This window comes from Mirounga leonina, unplaced genomic scaffold (genome assembly GCF_011800145.1).
Source record: "Mirounga leonina isolate KUSES-001 unplaced genomic scaffold, KU_Mleo_1.0 Mir_93, whole genome shotgun sequence".
In the NCBI taxonomy this organism is placed as follows: Eukaryota; Metazoa; Chordata; class Mammalia; order Carnivora; family Phocidae; genus Mirounga; species Mirounga leonina.
The window spans coordinates 12707021-12728070 of record NW_023270854.1 but is presented as its reverse complement, the minus strand read 5'-3'; the positions used below and the strand labels follow the sequence as shown (position 1 = coordinate 12728070).

General features: G+C 41.5%; 1 protein-coding gene across 1 annotated transcript in view; it reads left to right on the top strand.

Moving 5' to 3' along the window:
• SERPINB5 (serpin family B member 5) overlaps positions 1-19497 on the top strand; it is a 61877-nt gene extending 42380 nt beyond the window's left edge. Inside the window, exons 6-12 of the mRNA XM_034995954.1 lie at positions 9938-10123; positions 12205-12285; positions 13054-13194; positions 14594-14711; positions 16359-16501; positions 17669-17836; positions 18814-19497. Coding sequence (XP_034851845.1) covers positions 9938-10123; positions 12205-12285; positions 13054-13194; positions 14594-14711; positions 16359-16501; positions 17669-17836; positions 18814-19218 — 1242 coding nt within the window. The 3' untranslated portion in view covers positions 19219-19497. The remainder of the gene's footprint in view (positions 1-9937; positions 10124-12204; positions 12286-13053; positions 13195-14593; positions 14712-16358; positions 16502-17668; positions 17837-18813) is intronic.
• The last annotated feature ends 1553 nt before the right edge of the window (positions 19498-21050 follow it).

Genomic DNA, 21050 nt, shown 5'->3' with positions numbered 1-21050 from the left:
ATCCTTTCATCCTGCTACTTTCTAGCATCATGACTGTGAGCAACTTAGTGTGTCTAAGTCCCAGCTCCCTCATTTGTATGTTGGGAAAACAATATCTTCCTCCCTGGTTTATTGGAAGAACTGAATGAGGTAGTGGTGCAGAAGGGTCTGTGACATAGTGGGTCCTCCGTAAATGTTTATTACATCTAGATGCAGGTAAGACAGTCTGGGTTGTATGTTCCTGCTACGCTAGCCATCGTGAGTCCAGGAGCAATCACGCTCTTGTTCACTGGATATGCCTGACACATAGTAGGCACTCAATAAATAGTTGTTTGCCAAATGAATGTCTGGGCTATTATTTTACCGCGATACTCAAGGGGTCTAGAGTTTTGCCTGAGATCAAGGTCAAACCCAAATGGATATTTTTAATTTAAGAAACTGTATTTCTTATCTGCATTATAACATTATAACATTTGTTTTATGTAAGGAGAGGTTGTATATCTAAGGATATAAAAATTTCATGGTGTTAAGAATAATGACGCAAGGATCGGCAAACTTTTCAGTACGAGACCAGATAGTAAATATTTTTTATTTTGCAGGCCATATGGTCTCTTCACAACTACTCAGCTCTGCCAATGTAGCTGGAAAGCAGCCATAGACAGAAGTAAATGAATGGGCATGGCTGTGTGTTGATAAAAATTCATTTACAGAAACAGGCAGTGGGCTGGATTTGCCCTGAAGGCTGGTCTCTGGACCTCGATTAGAAGGTTGAAGCCCTGATTTACAATTGCAGAAGAAATAAAGAGATGTCATGTCGATTTGGCTCAGAAGTGAAAAAACATTTATGCTATACTAGTTCTATATAATTATGCTAGTAATACTAACATTCGTATAACATATTAGAGCAAGGAAAGCCATACTTTTATTCCTATTTTTTTGTAGGTGAGAAAACTGAAGTGCAAGAGGGTATTTGCTCTAGATGTCAGGCTAGTAGGATTCAGAGCAAGATCTGGAGCCTCTGACTGCAAATGTGCCGCTCCTTCTCTGTTGTGTTCTTTGCCGCCTTATAGCTTTGGCTCTTTGGTCTCCGTGTCTCTGTCTCTCTGGGGCAGGCAGTTGGTGTTGTTTCAAGACTGGAGGCTTCAGTTTGGGATCTAGGAGAACGGAGGGCTTTGATGGAAAGGGTGATTGATATCTTAAGGGTGATTGCAAGTTTTAAAATAAGCTTAGTGTGTTTTAGTGTTTATTATTGTTGCTTTTTGTCATTTTCATGGTATATGTATGTATTTTTGATTTTATACCAGGCTTTTAAGTTTGGAGGATAAAATGTTGAATGTGAGGTCAACTGTCTACTTTAGGTAAAGGATACATTTTTCATTAGACCGAAGGCCTCTATGCTGATATTTTCCCCATAAACATTTTGTTTCCTCAGCAATGTGATGTAAAATTAGATGGAAAAGAGTCTCTTTATGGTAGTTCAAAAAGACTGCTTTTATCACACCAGAGAGAATGTTAATCATATTGTTTTACATCACAAGCTGGCAAAGACTTTGGTGAATCGTTCTGGCATTCCTGAATTTTTAACTCCATGCAGAAAAAGACTAAAGAGATATTAAAGAGTTAAAAGATTGGTTCATAACTCATGATGAGCTGTAACATACCTAGGAGGAGCCATCTAACTCTACACTTGATGAAATCATGTTCTTACAGCCTATTGACACAGAAAGCCCTTCTAGCTTGCCTTGAATAGCAGCACTGTTAGGTGAGTGACCTCTAAAACTCCTTCAAACTCTAGTGTAATTCTCTGACGCTTTAAGTCGCTGATATTAGAGAGACTGATTTTCTTCACTCAAATGAGATTATGTACGTGAAATTGGAAATGAATTTGGCACATAGTGGGTGATCCACGAATTCTCACACCCGCCTTAGTGATTCATTGCGTTACCTTAATATTTAGGTACATTTAGTGGCAGATTTCATCATGACTGATTGACCAAATCACACCACACCAAATTTTTAGGCTTGTAGGGTAACACTCATCTGTAGTCAGATCTTTGTTGGATTATTTGAAAGGATAAAGAGATTCGATCCCAGATTAAAGCTATTCAAACAAGCTTTGAATCTGCTCAGGCACCCGGAAGCCCAAAGTCGTGCGAATATCAGCAGCCAACAATGCTAAATATGACAACCTGAATTCCAGGAACCAGACCCAAAAAATCACACCCCACTGTAAACGTAAATAGTATCCTTTTTGAAAGGCGACGCTGGACAGCAGCTGTGTGAAATAAGTATTGATCAACCGGCATGAAGTATTAACCGATGACGTGTAAAAATTTTCCAACCTCCTGTAAGTCCTAACCATTGATGAAATTCAACTGAAAAATGATGGTTTTTAGAATTTTGTGGGAGAATTTAGAGGAAAAACCCACACACATTTTTTTTCAAGTCAAATAGTGGAGAGAATTAATAACATATTTGTTTTCTATGTTCACTACTGAAAATCGAGAGACCTTCTCGATGCTCAGCTCTGAACTTCCATTGGTCAATATCTTGCCTTATAAAACTGGCCTTTACTGTGTCATTTACACACTAGTTGCATAAGTGGCTTATATTCTCTGTATACATATACATATAGTATAGATAAGCAGCTTATGTTTCCATAATGGCTATATCCCCATTTTAAAAGGTATTCTTTTGAATATTTAATTGAGTGGAAAGCATAGAATGTGTGAAGTTGTTTAAAAATATATATAGCATACATTTGTCTTCTTCTCCACTCTCCCCCCCCTTAATCAATCAATGACAATTTTACCCTGGATTCCAAAATGGCACTCGGAGAAGTGCCATTGTAGGAGGGGCAAAGTTCATGTATTTCCATTCCTGACAGGGTGTGGATTGAAACTTACCTGACCAGCTATTAGCAGCAACTCTGAGGGCAAGAGGTAAATGCAAGCATTGCCTAATATCATTTTTAACCACGAACATTTCATTGGAAAATAATAGAAACCCAAAGGGGATTTAATTGAAACCAAACGATATGCTACTTTTTTTAAAAGAGCAGTTTGTTTTATGACATGTTAAAGTTTTTATAAATGTGGCAAGACTTGCTGGGAGATATTAGCAACATCTGTCACCTCATTTGGCCTCCATGTACCTAGTGAGATGTCTGACGTATCTGATTGATTTTCTAAAAATGTGGATGTTTGAATAATTTTATAAAAATCTTTACATACTTGACAGATTGTATTTTATCTTTTTATTATTTCTGTAATATAAAATGGTATAGTATTTAGAATATCTATATTTTAAATAATATGAGCTTACATTTCTCTTTTGTAACTTAAATTGGAAATGCTCTGGATTGCATCTTTCACAACTATTTCTCTGTTTTTAAAGATTGTTTATCATTTAGTTAGCTTTGCCAGATCTGAATATTTATTATAGCAGTATAAAGTGTAAAGTTGGAACTTCATTCTTGGGTTATTTATAGCTTTGTGGGAATTAGGACAATTAGAAGACATGAAATATTTTGGAGATATAATTTTTTTTCCTAATCTATAGGAAGAACAATTTCCCCTGGAATATTTTGGGTTGTTAGAAAATCTATCTCATCTAAACTTTTACACTTTCACCATAAAGGAAACCAATTTTAACAACCGAACTATATCTAATGCAGTAGAAAATGAATCAGAAGTTGATTCTGCAAAGTAACATCTCTATTGCTTATTGCTGTCTACAGGATGTATGCAGAGCGAGTATGAAATACTGAATCATCATCTAATATTTCTTTTTTTTTTTTTAAAGATTTTTATTTATTTATTTGAGAGAGAGAGACTGAGAGAGAGACAGAGCATGAGAGGGGGGAGGGTCGGGAGGGTCAGAGGGAGAAGCAGACTCCTCGCTGAGCAGGGAGCCCGATGCAGGACTCGATCCTGGGACTCCAGGATCATGAACTGAGCCGAAGGCAGTCGCTTAACCAACTGAGCCACCCAGGCGCCCATCATCTAATATTTCAAATGTTAGAATTATTTACAGTGAAAAAGGGGCAGATGTTAGCAAATAAAGCCATAAAAGCTTATGAAATGCTCTTATGTGCCAGTATTTGTATTATTTACTGATGGAATACAAAGATGAATATAAAACCTGTCTGCAAGAGAATTATGCTTTGGAAGAAAAGACAGAAATATAAAAACAAAATAATTACCTCACAGAGTGAGAAGGGAAACAGAAATACAAATGTTGTGTGTTTAATATCTATGTTTATACCTATGCTATGATCGAAAGATTAGAAAGCATGTGGCGAACAAAGGCAATTGATTTGTCAATGTTGTGGGAGCAAAATTCAAATTTATCATGCAGATGGCAGAATATCATTAATGGAACCTGATATTCTTCCATCTGCATGATAAGTTTGAATTTGAGAACCGAAGTCCTTTTACTTCATTAGAGGTTAAATAATGATTCACTTACTTGGAAAGTGTTGTAGACTAAAATATGATAATATTTTTATTGATATCAAAGTGAGTTTTTCTTTTTTTTTTTTCTGAATAAAAATTGCCAATTAGGCCCTCCCTTTAAAATTGTGGTCAGTATGAGGTGGGGACAGCAAGTATGAAATGACCTAAGTCAGATCTAATTTGGGATAAAGGTGTTTGCAATCGTGAAGCTCCAATCTATATTTATGATACATTTGCATAGGTTTCAATGCAATCTGAAAAAGATTTTCAAGTAAATGTTCAGTCTAGAGAAGCAATCCTCTCAGCAGATCAGAGAAGTCTCGGAAGGACAACCTGGGACCAGAGATGCCCCTTAGCAATGAGGTAGTTCAGAACAGTCTTAATGGACATTATATGAGTGTTGGTCATTGGTCAGAGACAACAATGAAACCAATAATACACGTTTTATTATTTTATTATCATTATTTCATCTTATTATCTTCTTATTTATTATAAGTACATCTTCCTGTCACGAAGCTGTGTGGTGGGTTACTTGAGCCATGGTCTTGCAGAGGACAAGTGCTATCTGCTCCAGATGGCAGCATGATATAGGAGGAAAGAGGGTGACTGAACTGATGGATTTGTTGACCGGTTGTGTCACTTAATGATTGGATGTCAAATGAAGATAATTTCTAATTTACAGGATTGTTTGAGAATTAGAGACAACATTTGTGAAATGCCAGGCACATGGTAGGCAAATTAAATGGTAGCTATTATTATAAAGCCATTGTAGGTGGGTAGTGCTAATTCCTTGAGCTGAATAGATTTTTGAGGGACCTTGCTATTTTAAAGATTATTTCAAGTCTGTTTGGAAATAATGATGACTGAAGTAAATTATGTGCAAGTGTTTCAAGTTGTAGCTTATTAAGAAGCAGGTGACCTCAGCTATCAGTCTTTAGACTCAGACTTCAACGTCAAACAGTAACTTCTTTGTGTGGTGGATGTTTTCCAGAGCAGATGTAAAGTATCTCCTGTTAATGCTTAGGGAACTTCCTAATTGCATCTGGAGACTGAATTTCATTTTGAGAAGTTATTCTTCAATTTTCCATGTAATCTTAGTTCTTGTGTTAAACACAAATAAATTTGCAGTGCTTTAAAATTTGCTGCCATGCTTAGTAATACATCTAGAAGACATTTTAAAATTAAACTTTGGACATGCATATAAAATTTATGTATAAGTATGTATACATACATAAATATATAGAGAAGTTATATGTAACTGTATTATCATGGACTCTTTCCATATGTCTTCTTTCACTCAAGTTTGTGCATGTTATTATGGGGTGACTATGGGTTCACTCAGACCCATTGGTGTGTATTCCATTGTATGACTGACCCACAAGCTGTTTATTTATCTTACTGATGATGGACATTTGGTTTGTTTCTGAGTTTGGGCTAATATGAAAGTGTTTCTATGAACTTATTTGTACACACCACTTTTTAAAATCTGAAAGTTATTTTGCTATACACCTCTGAAAATTATCTGCTATGGTTACATTTTAGTATGATGATGATTAGATCTCTACTTTCCATTTATTGCTAAGTTGGTCCCATTTGTAAATCCAGTGGATTTGGAGACTGGTTTGGTCATACTATTTTCAAACTAGTACTGATGTAAAGGGATTTTTGATGAAGACAAAAAAATTGACCTTAGAGCTTTTTTCTACTTTATTTTTTGTTGTAACAACATAAGATGCTTTTACTGACCACCAAAGCTTCTCTTTAGTGAATAAGAACAGTGTTAGGTACCGTTAGAAATGTTGAAAGTATTATATTTTTAAATTGCTTGCGTGAACGTTATTAGAGTAATACTGGAATAAGTCTGGATGAGTGCTGTTTAAAATTTTTTCTTATGTAATTCTCTTCTGCTTTTTCCATGTCTTTTTTTTTTTAAAGATTTTATTTATTTATTTGAGAGAGAGAGGGCACATGCGTGAGTGGGGGGAGGGGAAGGGGGAAAATCTGAGGCAGACTCCCTGCTGAGTGCAGAGCCTGACACAGGGGGGCTCGATCCCATGACCCTGAGATCATGACCTGAGCCAAAACGAAGAGTTGACGCTCAATCAACTGAGCCACCCAGGCACCTCTGTTTTTTCTATTTCATTTTGTAAATAAGTACTGGATTCCTCGATGCTCTTACACAACTGAAGCTGCTTCTAATGCAGTACCTGCTCTATGAGATGGTGGATTTCTCAGAGGCAGAGATCGGGTCTCCTTCAGCTCATCCTTTTACGTGCAGTGACTATCCTCATGGGGGAACTTTATAAATGGTTATGGGGTAATTAGGTTACTGTCAGATTTAGCCAGTTTCTAATTTAAAAACAAGCAAAACAACAACAGCCCCCAGAAGGTAATTACTGGATGACATTTTAATCTAGTTGTTAAATGCTCATTTTTCTATATTTTAGAGTTTTATATAACACCAGGAAAGATTCTCCTGTAATAAATGCGTACATACAGTCATCCAATACCAACTACAGCTTTTAGGCCATTCTTCTATGACTACCATTCTCACCCCTCCCTTGGAAGGTGGGGCAGAGTTGAGCTACATTGACTCTAATGGAAACTTAGAACCAGTCCACAGGGTAGAACCCGGTGAGGCTCAGGAAAGGGAATTGCTGCTGGGAGAGGACGTGATAGTAGTTGGAGCCAGGTTAGGGAATGCGTGAAAAGTTCACAAAATTTAGTGTAGGTTTCATGTTCTTTAGGTACCAGTGGGCAGAGAGAGTTTGGGGGTGCACTGCAGCTCCCAGAGTGAATAAGGGTAGTAGCCAAATTAGACATGGACACAAAACACAGTCTATTCTAGTGGAGAGCAGGCATGGGCATGGAGAGGTCTGAGCCTTGCTCTTGTCCCAGCCAGCTATGTGACTGTGTGCGAGTCACTGCCGTTTCTGGCCTCAGGATTTTTAGTCTCAAGAAGAAGGGAGTTGGCCTGCATGAGCCGTCATGTCCTTTTTATAGGAGGTAAGACTCCAGTTGCTCAGTTCTGTGCATGTCATGCAAGAAAGGAACACCCTTCTGCTCTGATGCCAGGGGTACATCCATAGAAAGAAACAGGCTAAAGTTGAGCAAACAGCTGGAACATTTAAAGAGCCAGGTTGGGGTCATTCAGTTTTCCATCCAAATCCCACCTTTGCCTTGAGTATTGTGTCTCTAGTCTTCTTTTATAGTAGTGAACAAATAGCCAGAGCATCTACTGCCTTTTCCTTTGGTGCCAAAGATTTGTATCAAATAGCAACCCTGATTATATGACCAAGGCTTTAAAAAATATGAGACTACTTTTTATTCAAATTTTATGATTTAACTCAGCCCTGTGCAGTCCCCTTGACTCAGACCACCTTGAATTTATCTGATTTCTCCACTTTCTTGGTAAATTTGTTACTGAAGGGGTAATGCCAGCCACTGTTGTAGAGTGAACATGTTGGATGTGAAGATATTTTTCCACATAAAGAATGTAGATTCTGGGCGCCTGGGTGGCTCAGTTGGTTAAGCGACTGCCTTCGGCTCAGGTCATGATCCTGGAGTCCTGGGATCGAGTCCCGCATCGGGCTCCCTGCTCGGCAGGGAGTCTGCTTCTCCCTCTGACCCTCCTCCCTCTCACGCTCTCTGTCTCTCATTCTCTCTCTCAAATAAATAAGTATAAAAAAAAAAAAAGAATGTAGATTCTGGGGTGTGGAGCATTACTGAACTTCCAGGCACACTCAGGACACATGTTTCTTGGAAAACATCTACCTGAACCCAGCTTTACCAGCACAAAATGAGAAATATATGTCAAGTACAAATTCGGCAGGAAAAAAAATCTAAGCATAAAAATGGGTGCTAAGCTGAACAGGGGGAAAACACCAAAATATAGTGGGCACATGTTTGGTCAGCCTGTCCTACACCTAGGGCAACTTAGTAGAAATAGTAGATACAGCAGAAAGAGCACTTAGTTTAGGCCAACCTGTGTGATTGATTCTTAGATTCTTTTCTCATCTGTAAAAAGGGAATGACAGCATCTACTCTTTAAAGTTGTAGGGTTAAAGCTAATGTATGTAAAACATCTGTCTGGCACATTTTTAAAAAGGTAACTGTTATTTTTTTGAATTAGGTTTTATAGACTAAAAAAGTTGATGTTAAGCTGGGAAGATGCTAAAACCAATGTACACCATTCAATTCAATGCAATAATGATTTCTTAATGCTTTACTGTGCCACATGTCTGATGATAAAAAATACACATAAGGGGGCTTACATTTACATCTTGGAAATACACAATATCCATAGACAAAAAGACAAACGAGAAGACATTTCTTTTGGGATGGTCCGAGCTGAGATCTACGTAAGATTTTCTTGATTTTCTTGATACTTCTGGAACAGATTATTGGTGAGGGGCAAGGAATCTGTCCTGAAGGAGTCACTCCCTTGCTTTGCTTCCATATCACCTGTGGTTCTACACTGTCAAGAGGAAGTATTAAACTTAATGACTTCTAAACTCTCAACATCTTTGAAGATCAATGATCTTTTGAACAATAATATCAATGACTGACTGAAGCACCACCTGAAGGCCCACAGGTTGCATGTGGAATGAGTTAAAAGGAGGTGAGAAGGTGACAAAGGACATGGCCCATGACATTTTGCTGGGTATCCTCAGTCGTAGGATGTTGGGAGAGTGTGCTGGCAAAGGACTTAAGCAGAACCACGTATAGCCTGTGGAGAAGGAGGTGGAATAAAGTTTTCTTGGTTGCTGACTTGACCATGAGGACACGGTTGCCTATGGCTTTGTTTTACCTGAATAAAGGAAGTTTTACCACAATAGAATCACATCCCCCAAAGACATGTTTAAGACCTAATCCCTGATATCTATGAATGTGCTCTTGTTGAGAAATGGGGTCTTTGCAGATGTCATTGAGTTAAGATGAGGTCATACTGGATTAGTGTGGGCCCTAATCCAATGACTGGTGTCCTTATAAGAAAGGGGAAATGTGGACTCGCACAGAAGACACAGGGAAGAACACCACGTGAAGATGGAGGCAGAGATTAGTGATGCCTCTATAAACCAGGTAACGCCAACGGTTGCTGGAAACCACCAGAAGTTGGGAGAGAGGCAGGAAACAGATTTTCCCTGACAGCCTCCAGAATGAACCAATCCTGCCAACACCTTGATTTTGGACATCTGGTCTCTCAAACTGAAGGAGGATAAATTCCTGTTGTTTAAGCCACCTAGTTTGTGGTAATTTGTTACGGCAGCTCTAGGAAACTAATTCACATCATTAAATGAAAATAGACCTCTGTCTGGATCAATATCAATATGGACATCAATATCTATATACCAGGATGATGATGACCTTAGTTTTTGAGTTTTTAATAACATGCTGAATCATTGTATATGATTATATCTCATGTATTTAAAATGAGAACTGTTTATCTTCCTCTGATCATCATGTTTTCTCTCTCTGTTTTGTTTTGTTTTTGGTTTTAGACTGTCGTCAATCTCAGGATGGATTCTCTCGTGGCAGCCAACACCAAATTTTGCTTTGATCTTTTCCAGGAGATAAGGAAAGATGATCCTCATAAAAACATTTTCTTCTGTCCTCTGAGCCTCTCGGCTGCCCTTGGCATGGTCCGCCTGGGGGCCAGAAGTGACAGTGCACAACAGATTGACCAGGTGTGGATCTAGTATCTCTGGGTCCACTCTCAGAGTCAGACCCTAGTCCCCTTTGGCAAGCCACGCTGCTCACTGAGCCTGAGGCTCAGGGGGAGGCTGCATCTGCCCTGGAGTTTTCATTTACATCCCACCTTGCTCTCTCTTCAAGGCTCAGTTAAACCTCTGCCTCCTTCATGACCCTTCTTCAGCCTCCCAGCCTCATAGCTTTTCTCAGTCACCTTCTCTGTCTCCGTCTGTCTGTCTGCATGTCTGTCCCCCTTCCACTCTATAATTATCCATACTGATATCACTAGCAATATTTTTAATGTCTATGTGTTTTCTCTCTTTCTGTAAGTAAATCTTTAGTAAGCATCAATTATGTATCCAGTGGCTAAAGATCTTGGCGTCCTCCTTGACTTCTGTCTTTCTTTCTCACTTCACATCAGACTCCAAAAGGCTTTTCTCTTGATACACATCCAGAACACAGGTGCTTCCCACTGTGTCCCTGAGGTTTGACTCACCACCATCCTTTCTAACCTGGATGCAACTTCCTCATGCGCTTCCTTGCTTCTGCTGACAGTCTGTTCTCAACCTGGCTGCCAGAAAGATCCTTTAAAAACCTCATTCAGAGCCTATTTCTCATCGTTTCAAAACCTGGACTTCCAATTTAGCTAATGATAGAAGCCCGAGTCCGTACAATGGCCCATGAAGATCTAATATCTGAATTCCTGACAACCAGGTGACTCCCTCTGTCATCCTGTCCCCTCCCCACTCCTCCAGGCACACTGGCCTCCAGATTCCTTGGGTAAGCATGCCCACTCCTGCCTTAGGGCCTTTGCTACATTCCCTTTGCCTAATGGTTCCCGGCCCCACCCCCCGATAACTGATCTATAACTTACTTTCTCCTTCAGGACTTTGATCAGAGTTTACCTTCTCAACCAGGCTTACCTTGACCTCTCAATCTAATGTTGCATCCTGACTCCCAACCCTGTAAAATTCCCTCTTACCCTAGCTACTTTTCCCCCACATGGCATTTTCCATCTTCCAAGATAATGCATACAGTAATTCATTACTATGTGCCTCCCCCGCTAGAATATAATCCTACAGATGGTGAAAATCTTTGTCCTAGAATAGTGCTTGGTTTATAGTAGCCATCCAATACAAAGTTGTAGAATGAATGAATGAATGTGACAAGAACAACTCCCCAAATAATCAACAGGCTCCTCAGGTTGGTCTTAAAACTTCCCTGGATCTCACATACCGCACAGAGTTTATGTGGGGACCCCACTGTTGTCCCTAGTATGGAGGAGTTGAATTCTTGGATTAAGGTAGAATATGTTTGGGGTCATTCTGCTTTATTCATTTACTTTTATTAGGAATATTATTTCACTGGCGAAACTTAGCTTTAGAGTGTGATTGGCATCCTTCCGGTCAGGTTTCAGATGTTCTTTCTCCAGGCACTTGGGTTTTGCCTGCCCAGCAAAACTGTCCTGAGCAGTGCAAGATGTGTATTTGTCTCTTACTTTTCTGCAATGCTCTGGGTAGCTGTCTTTTGCTGTCCTCACTTGCTTGATCGATCGGAAGGTCTAGATCAGTGCTAACACAAATACAATTCAAATCCCATATGTAATTTAAAAAAATTTAGCAGCCATAAGAAAGTAAAAAGAAATAGGTGAGACTAATTTTAATAATGTATATTATTTAACTCAATACTTCCAAAATATCATATCAACATGTAATCAAACAATATAAGTGAGATATTTTACATTTTTTTTTTATACTAAGTCTTCAAAAATCCAGTGTGTGTTTTACACTAAAGCCTGGCCAGCTCAATAGCCACGTGTGTCTCATGGATCCCTCGATAGCCTTTTAGTTTGGTTGCATTCGTTCTTAAATGTGGACCCCGGGGGTAACATGCAGTTTACTTCCTTCTGTTCCACCTCACAGCCAAGTCAAAAGAAACATCCACTACCCTTTGAACTGTTGTTGATTTTTTGACTATGGAATCACTGTCCCTGTCACACTATGAAAACATTTCTGAAGCTGTTCAGACCTCCTGCTGTTTGTACTGTCTGAGAGACCCCGTAATCATCCTCCCACAGGTACTACACTTCAATGAATTTTCCCAGAGTGAACGAAAAGAACCTGATCCCTGTCTGAAAAGCAAAAACCAAGAAGTGCAGGTGAGCCACCCTGAGCTCCTGTCCCTCTTCTTATGACCTGCTCATTCTGGTTATGCCATATTTGACAATGGTTACTTATCCCCAGACGTTAGGACCTGGCTGTCATCAGCAGCAACAACAATAGCAAGAATGCCATGGGACCTCCAATTCCTTTCTGATTATGCATCTTTTATGTCGTTGGCTGTAAGCTAGTCTCCTAAAGAGTAGGATATGGTATCTTCTGCTCATGATGAAGACAGAGCAAAGCCCCGTGACTCACCTCCTTTTCCAGGCCACAGGTCCTCAGGATGGAGCATGGTTGAGGATGAAGGGTAGTAAGGGATAGGAATCAGCTGTGGGAGTCTTACTCTCTTTCTATACCTTGGCCTGTCTGTTTCGTGGGGTAATCTACTGGTACACAAAGCTTTTATTGGTTCTCATACCAGGAGTGGGAAAGATATTTTCCTAGTTAAATACCCCTGTACCTTAGAAAGTTTAAGAGGAAGGTGGAGAGAAGATTGTCTTTTTCTTGTATCTTTTTGAATATAGAGAAAAACGAGGTGCACAGATCTAAAACATAGCGTGCACTGCTGAGTCCCCAGATGTATTGTTCCTGGATGACCTTGATACCAAGTGGGAGCCATGATCTTCCACTGGGACCTCTTCCCGCCCTCCATTCCTCCCTTCTTCTCACTTGCTCCCCCACATGGTAACAAAGTGAAACGACAACGTGGTCTCGTGGCATTTTACTCTCCTGATCAGGTCACATTTTCTTTCTTCTTTTGTCAGGCCGAGTCTTCCAGTGATGAGAGTGGACTGCTCAGTTGCTACTTCGGGCAGCTTCTCTCCAAGATAGACAGGATCGGAGTTGATTACAACCTAAGTATTGCCAACCGGCTTTATGGAGAGCAGGAATTCCCCATCCATCCGGTGAGTTCGGCATGGCTGGTGATTAAAACTATCATATGGCATGCTATTTAAAAATCAGTGAGTGGGGCGCCTGGGTGGCTCAGTTGGTTAGGCGACTGCCTTCAGCTCAGGTCATGATCCCAGGGTCATGACGGTCTTTCCCAGCAAAGGTGCCTGGCAAATGCACTTGGTAGCTCTTCTTCCCGTCCCTCCACGCTCCTTCCCCAGCGCTTCTCCAAAATCCCCTTTCACGCCACCATCAGGCCGCCCCTCGATAGAATCGTACTCAGCAGCACCGCGGGGTTGCAGAAGGAGACTGCGTTTGGAGCCAAAGGGCGCCCGGCTTGCTCCGTGGCTGAGCAGCGTGGACCTACCGCAAGGCACATCAGCTTCTTCAGTCACCACTGCAAGGAGCCACAGACTTAGCAAAGGACATGAGGGGTGTGACCACAGGCAAATGTGTGATGCAGTTGGTTAGGCTGGTCTAGTGAGGGGGCGGGCTTAGCCTCCTTTGGCCAACGTAGTAAGTATGTTCTCTCACAGTGGAAATGAGCTTTTCGATGCTGTCTTTTTTTTTTTTTTAACTAGCTTTATTGAGGTATAAATTCACATATCATACTATTCACCTACGAAAAATGTACGCGCCAGTGGTTTGGGTATATTACCTTGTAATTGTGGTAAAATATAATGTAAAAATGGCTATTTTAACCATTTTTAAGTATGCAATTCGGTAGCATTGATCACATTCACGATGTTGTATAAGCACCACCCAATTTCCAAAATGTTTTTATCGCTCCAGAAACTCTGTAACCATTAGTTAGGGTTTTAATTCTTAAAAATAGAGGCATTTTATAGTTAAGCTTCTCAAATTACTTGATCCTCATGTTGCAGTGTCTCCACAAATGAGATGTCCAAGGAAAAGGGTATCTGGTAGGAACGGGCTTGTGCCCTTGTAACTGTGGGCTGCTTCATGAATAGTCATTCTTTTTTCTTTTTAAAAAAGATTTTATGTATTTATTTTTAGAGAAAGAAAGAGAGAGTGTGTGAGCTGGGGGAGGAGTAGAGGGGGAGGGAGAGGAAGGGGAAAGAATCTCAAGCAGACTCTGCACTGAGTGCAGAGACGGATGTGGGGCTCCATCTCAGGACCCTGAGATCATGACCTGAGCAGAAACCAAGAATCAGACACTTAACCGACTGAGCCACCCAGGCATCCCATGAATAAGCATTCTATATCCTAAATTGTCACCACAGTGAGTGAAAAAGGCCTCTGGCTAATTAAGAGTGGAGATAGATAGACACCACGTGCATCCTGTTTAAATGACCATCTCTCTCATTAGGCTTCTCCTGACTGCCTCACACCTAACGATTAGCATGGTTATCTGATTTCATTGTACTATTTCTCTTTATTCCAATTTAACAGGACTACTTAGATGGTGTGATTCAATTTTATCACACAACCATTGAAAGTGTTGATTTCCGGAAGGACACCGAAAAGTCCAGACAACAGATTAACTTTTGGGTTGAATCTCAGTGCCAAGGTAAGAAAGACCAAACACATTGTAGCTGGTGTTCTTTTCCATTTAAAAGGAGAAAAGTCAGCCCATGGTCTCAGATTGCTAGTCTGTCAAAACCAGGTGCTCACATACATGGGCCGTGTTCAAAGCCAGTTTTGTAGGTGCAAACAGCTAAACGCTTACGCTGTGTTACTCCTTTGCTCCATCAGAAAATGTGAAATCCTTTCAGCCAAGCACATGCCAGCAGGATGTTAACTATTTCCATTTTTTTTTAACAAAAGGTCAGTAGAAAGACTGTGAAGAGAATCTAGTTATTCAGAGGGAAAAGGAAATAATAAAATCCCAATTTTTATCAACTTTTCACTAAGTACGTAGGTGTTTTCTGGATGAAGGGGTGTTTAGAGATAGTGATGAGTAGTGAAATTTAGAATTCAACATAAAATGGAATAATTTTTTAATATGAAACTCCCCTGTCTGGCCTTGTCTTGCGCACCCAAACTCCAAAATTATTTCTCCTTACTTGGTCCACGTGCCACAAAAATTCCCATTCCTTCAAGGTTCCACTCAGTTGCCAAGAGGAAAAGCGTGTTCACTAAAAAAATTTATACTAAGGCACTAGTTAAATCTCCTGGAGTATTTTAAGCGTAGGTGATGTCAACATAATCTATTATTTATGGAGTTTACGTGGAAGTCTTGCAGTAGAAAGCTCTACTCATCTTTAAGGACTCGGCATGCATTCAGATGACCGGTGGTTTGGTATTTTGTGGTGGAAAGAATGCATACTGCAAACAGATGATTGCCTGACGGCATGGGATTTTCCAGTCCACCTCAGGGCTGTGTTATGGTGGAAGGAGCCTCGGAGCTGGACCAAGAGCAGGAAGGCCCCAGGACCTGATCTCAGCCAGCCTTGCTGATTTTTGACTGTGTGGCCTTACCTCTCACTAGCTGTAGTGTATTCCTCTATAAGAAGGGACAACAATACCTACTTCTCATGGTTGACATGGGATGGCATGGGAGAGGACATGTGAAAGCCCCTATCGAATAGATTTTATATCCTGGCCTAGCATATTTATATGCATTTTTGTTTATATGTAAGCATATACCTTTTGCTCTGATGAGCACTCGAGATAGGAAGTTTACACAGTAGTCTGTTTCTCAAGGAGGTTATAATATAATCAGGTGGCAGAGTCTACTTTGAAAGGTAGATCACGGGGTGGGTAACCTGGTGAAGGGTACTAAAGAGGGCACGTGATGTGATGAGCACTGGGTGTTACACACAACTAATGAATCATTGTACACCACATCAAAACAAAGGATGTACTATATGTTGGCTAATTAAACTTAATAAAAAAAAAGAAAGGTAAGTCATGGCATAGATGTCTACTGGCAAGTTCCAACAACAGTGACTCAGGGAATGGAAGGAAATTCCCTCAGTTTCAGTGATTTAGAACGGGTCCCTCTTGGGGTTGAGTGACAGTGTGTCTCCCCAACACACCCCCCTCTCCCCCTCCACCGCATCCAGGACTGGGAGTGGTGTAATTTTCTTGGGTTAGTCCTTGAATCAGACATGCCCTAGCCTTGGGGAGGGGAAGCGGCATGAAGGAAAATCTGTCTACATGAATACTTCTGGCACAATTCACATTCAGGATGTTCTCTGAAACCTTTTTTAAGGTAAAATCAAGGAACTCTTCGACGAGGAAGCTATTGACAGCGCAACCATACTGGTGCTGGTGAATGCTGTTTACTTCAAGGCCAAATGGGAAAAATATTTCGATTCTGAAAACACAGTTGATGCGCTTTTCTTTCTAAATGAGGTATGATATCACAGCACATGGTTTTTTAGATATTGCACTCATAATTTCCAAGAAGTATGATTTGCAGTATGTACACTCAACTTTAAAACTTAGGTCTCCGGGTGACATACAATATGATAAGAATATTTTGTTATTAGCAAAAATTAGTATCTGAAGTTCATTGACCATCTTGGTGCCAGACACTGCCCTGAGCATTTTCCATTCATTATTTCACTTGTTCGCTAAAATATCATTATGAAAATGAGTCTTACTATTATTCCCTCTTAGGACTTGAGGGGAAAGAATGCAAAGGTTCGGTTACTTAGCTAAGTTCACGCATTAGCATTCACATCTGTGAGTATTTGTCTCAAAAACCCGTGTTCTAATCCATCAGACTGTAGAATGGAGGAAAGGGAAGGTTGGGATCCCAGCCCAGCACCTGTCAGCTGTGTTCCTCTTGCAAGCGCTGTGCATCTTCTTTTTTTTTTTTTAAAGATTTTATTTATTTATTTGAGAGAGAGTGAGAGAGAGAAAGAGCACAAGAGGGGGGAGCGGGAGAGGGAGAAGCAGACTCCCTGCCGAGCAGGGAGCCCGATGCGGGACTCGATCCCGGGACTCCAGGATCATGACCTAAGCCGAAGGCAGTCGCTTAACCAACTGAGCCACCTAGGCGCCCAAGTGCTGTGCATCTTCATCTGTAGATTGGTGACTTCTCACATATACAAGGTGTCTGGGGTGGTGCCCTTTCGTCTGATGGAAGCCTATGGAAGAAGTGCTATTATTTACTATGTAGATGATTATCATTTAACCAAGGCTCCAACTGGTGCTGTGGTGGGTCATTCAGGCCAGCGAGGGCAGGGGGTCACGTGGGGCCAAGAGACTGGGTGGTGCAGGCACAGAAGGTAGAAAGCTGGTGGGGCTTATTTCCCCTGGCTAGGCTGTAGGGAGATTCGTGGATAGACAGTTTACCAACGAGTGGTCTTGGGAGCTGAAGAACCTCTTAAAACCATGGGAAAATAAGGTGTTGGCAAAGGAAGGGCTGACTGATCGGTGGGCAGAGGGCTCTTAGGTTGGATCACTGGTGTGGCTCAGAGCTTCTGGTGAAGACCCTTCTCATCTTAATGGAGAGATGGAGGCCATGTGAGCTTACCGTGGCAGTCCTGCGACTTTCTATCTTGTCCACTGCAGAATGAAAAGAAGACTGTGAAGATGATGAAGCAAAAGGGCCTATTTCGAATCGGCTTCATAGAGGAGCTGAAGGCACAGATCCTTGAAATGAGGTATATTAAGGGGGAGCTCAGCATGTTCGTCCTGCTGCCTCCTTACTCTGCAGATAACGTGAAGGGCCTGGAAGAGGTAAGTCTTCACTTTCATGTTTCTACAAAATATTTCAGTGTCGATCTTTGGAGAGCAGCCCTATTTACTATCTACCTGCCTGAGGAAGGCTAGCACCTCATCTACTAGAGATATCAGAGAATATATAGGAATCTCAACTCAGTGAGATAGTTCTTCTACATTGGTTTAGAAAAGGACAAATGCCAAAGATGTTGGATAGGGCTTTCCTCTCCCATCTTATAGCTCTCTGCAGTTGTTCTCCAGACCAAGGAATCTGGACACGGAGTGATGTGAGAATTGCTACAAATGAACCAGCTTTCCTTTCCTCTGAATAGCCTGACTTCCGGCCTCTTGCTTGGACTATTTTGCTATGGCTCACATAACGACCTGTGAGCTAAACTCTGTTTTTGGGTGCAAGTGCCTTGACAGAGTGGAGATACTGCCGCTGGGATAGATTGCTTGTGAAGTGGGAATCAGTGAAGGCTGGGGAGCCTTGGCTCTATGTTGTTCTGTGCGGTGAAGAGGTGGACACAGAGGGAGAGAGAAATCCCCGGATAGTGATCACAAGAATAGCCATTATTCAAAATGTATTGTATGCCAGCACTATGTTAAATACTTTACATACATCATTTTGTTCAATCAGAGCCTGATGGTATTATCTCTGTTTTATAGAAGAGGGGATTGAGCCTCAGAAAGCTAAGGCTTGGCCAAGCTCGCCCAACTTGGGTCAACTGAGCTTTGCTGGGCTTTGACACCCAGACACCAGTCTGTCAGACACCAGAGGACACCAGAATTGGTATCAAATTGTCCTGTGACTTCGAAAGAGGAAAGAGACTTGCTTGGGGGGATTTAAATGAGATCAGAGTAGTTTGAGGCTTAGGGAAGGATCTTGAAGATTGTTACTGGCTGTTGAAATAGACTCAAGCCCTTTGAAGTAATTGGGGCATCCTTTGCAGGCTCATAATCTGACCGTAAACATTATTTCCTTCCTTTTGTAGCTTGAAAGGAACATCACTCATGAAAAAATAGTGGCCTGGAGCAGCTCAGAGAATATGTCAGAAGAAACAGTAGCCGTCTCCTTCCCGCAGTTTACCCTGGAAGACAGCTACGATCTCAATTCTATTCTACGGGACATGGGCATCACGGATATCTTTGAGGAAGGGAAGGCTGATCTTACTGGAATCTCTCCAAGTCCCAATTTGTACCTGTCAAAAATTGTCCATAAAACCTTTGTGGAAGTGGATGAAGATGGCACTCAGGCAGTTGCCGCCAGTGGGGCTGTTGGCATGGAAAGGTCCATACTTTCCCGGGTGACGTTTACTGCTGATCACCCTTTCTTCTTTTTCATCAGACACAACAAAACCCAAACCATTCTCTTCTATGGCAGGGTCTGCTCTCCTTGAAAGGAGCACACTGTCTAGGGCCCAGGAGCTGGAAGAAAGTGGCAGTATGGTCTCCCCCTGGCATAACATGGGCATTTGCATTCTTGCTGATATCTTCTGTCACAGCTCCAAGCCCCCTTCCTCCGGCCACTCGGCCTGTGCTTGTCCTGATCCTTCTCTCAACCTGTAGCTGACTTTCATCTACCCCCATTAGTATTGAAGTCCCTGGCTCCCTCCCTGGCCTTTGATCATACTAAGCTTTCAAGCATATAATTCACCCTCTGTGACCTGCAGGTCATGTAATTGAGAATGGTACTAACTTTAAGTTCCCTACCTCCTTATAAAGGAATCCTGAAAGATCAAGTCATTAGACCATTAGACCACTTCTAGGGGAGGATAAATTCAGAAACCACTTTAACATGGGCAGTGGGAGGAAATGTTTAAATGGAATGTGTTTTGGAAACTCAGCTCTATTTCTATGGTAGTTAAAACCCGAGTCATCGCTGGGCAAGACACCCTGCCTCTTCCTCTCCCATCTTCTTCTACTGCATGGAAGATGCCCTGTAAGATGTTTCTCACCGAGGAGAAAAGCTACCCGTGGATTTAAGTGAGAGCTCAAGGACGGAAGCCTGTCCTGACTAGCACTCATCCTGCGCAGATCAGGATATGTTTTGTGAATCTGACATTGAACTAGGAGAGTGGCAGTGGATTTAAAAATTAGTCTCAGCTTTCCTTATTGAGTCTCCTAGGCCATCATCATGAAGCATGATCTTCTGTGTCTTCTTCACCCCCTTCCTCAGAGAATTCTCTTCTGAAGTTACCCCTAATACCCAGCATGTTAGGTGGGGGAGGGGAGCGCTACCCTCACTGCAGACTGCCAGGCTCCCCAACCCCTTCTGTCAGGAGTCCGGCCACATGGACCTATTTCCTCCTGGAGCCCTTATGCCTGGTCACATCCTGAGAGCAGGCCTGGGTCTGGGCATGATACATGTGGAAACCTTTGTCAGGAAGGCCCTTGGCTTCATATCAAGCTCTAGTCTATTGAAAGCCGTATGCCTGAGTGTTTAAGACTCCAGAACCTGGGACCTTCATTCTCTGATAGGTCTGTCTGAATTCTTGATTTCTGCCTTAGCTGAACACTCTGGAATGACTACTAACAATGTCTAAGTCGAGGACGTGGACAGTCGTTCTGTCAAGGTGAATTTCTGGTCTTGGTCGTGGCCCTGTTTCCCTGCCCTGCCCTATGAGCGTCCTCCTCCCAGTTGCCACCATGTTGGTTAAGTGTGGCTGTGGCGGTTTTTGCAGGAGAAGGTAGGTTAAGTTTAGCTGCTGTCATGCTGGCCCCGGTCCCCCCGTTTTCCTCTATATTAATGATTTCTTTGTGCTGTGAGGGACAAGTTCCATGTTCCCCATACAGGCTTCTCATTGTCAAAGGTTGTTTGTGGTATAAAAAATCTCTCATTGATAATGTGAGGCAGCTTGAGGTGGCTCTTCCAAGTCCTTTCCACAGAATGCAGGTCACATGGGTCAGATAATCAAATACATAGTCTCTTCTGTGGTTCTTTGTGGGGTTGACGTTTTGAAGATTCCATGCCTGAGCTGGCATTGCTGTTGGATACTGAGCTGGATAACCATGACCTGTGTGAAGGTTTGGCATTTTCTGGCATTGCTTATTCTTTTCTTTGATAAACACATCTTCTCATTTGTATTGGGATCTCTCAGAATTTTAATCACAAAGGGAAAGTGTATCTATTTACAAAAATGAGAGTGAGATTCTTAAATCTTTCTGTGAATCAGTAAACTTACTCTTTACTAATCTTTTTCAATTGATTAAAATGTTTCTTCTTAGTAAA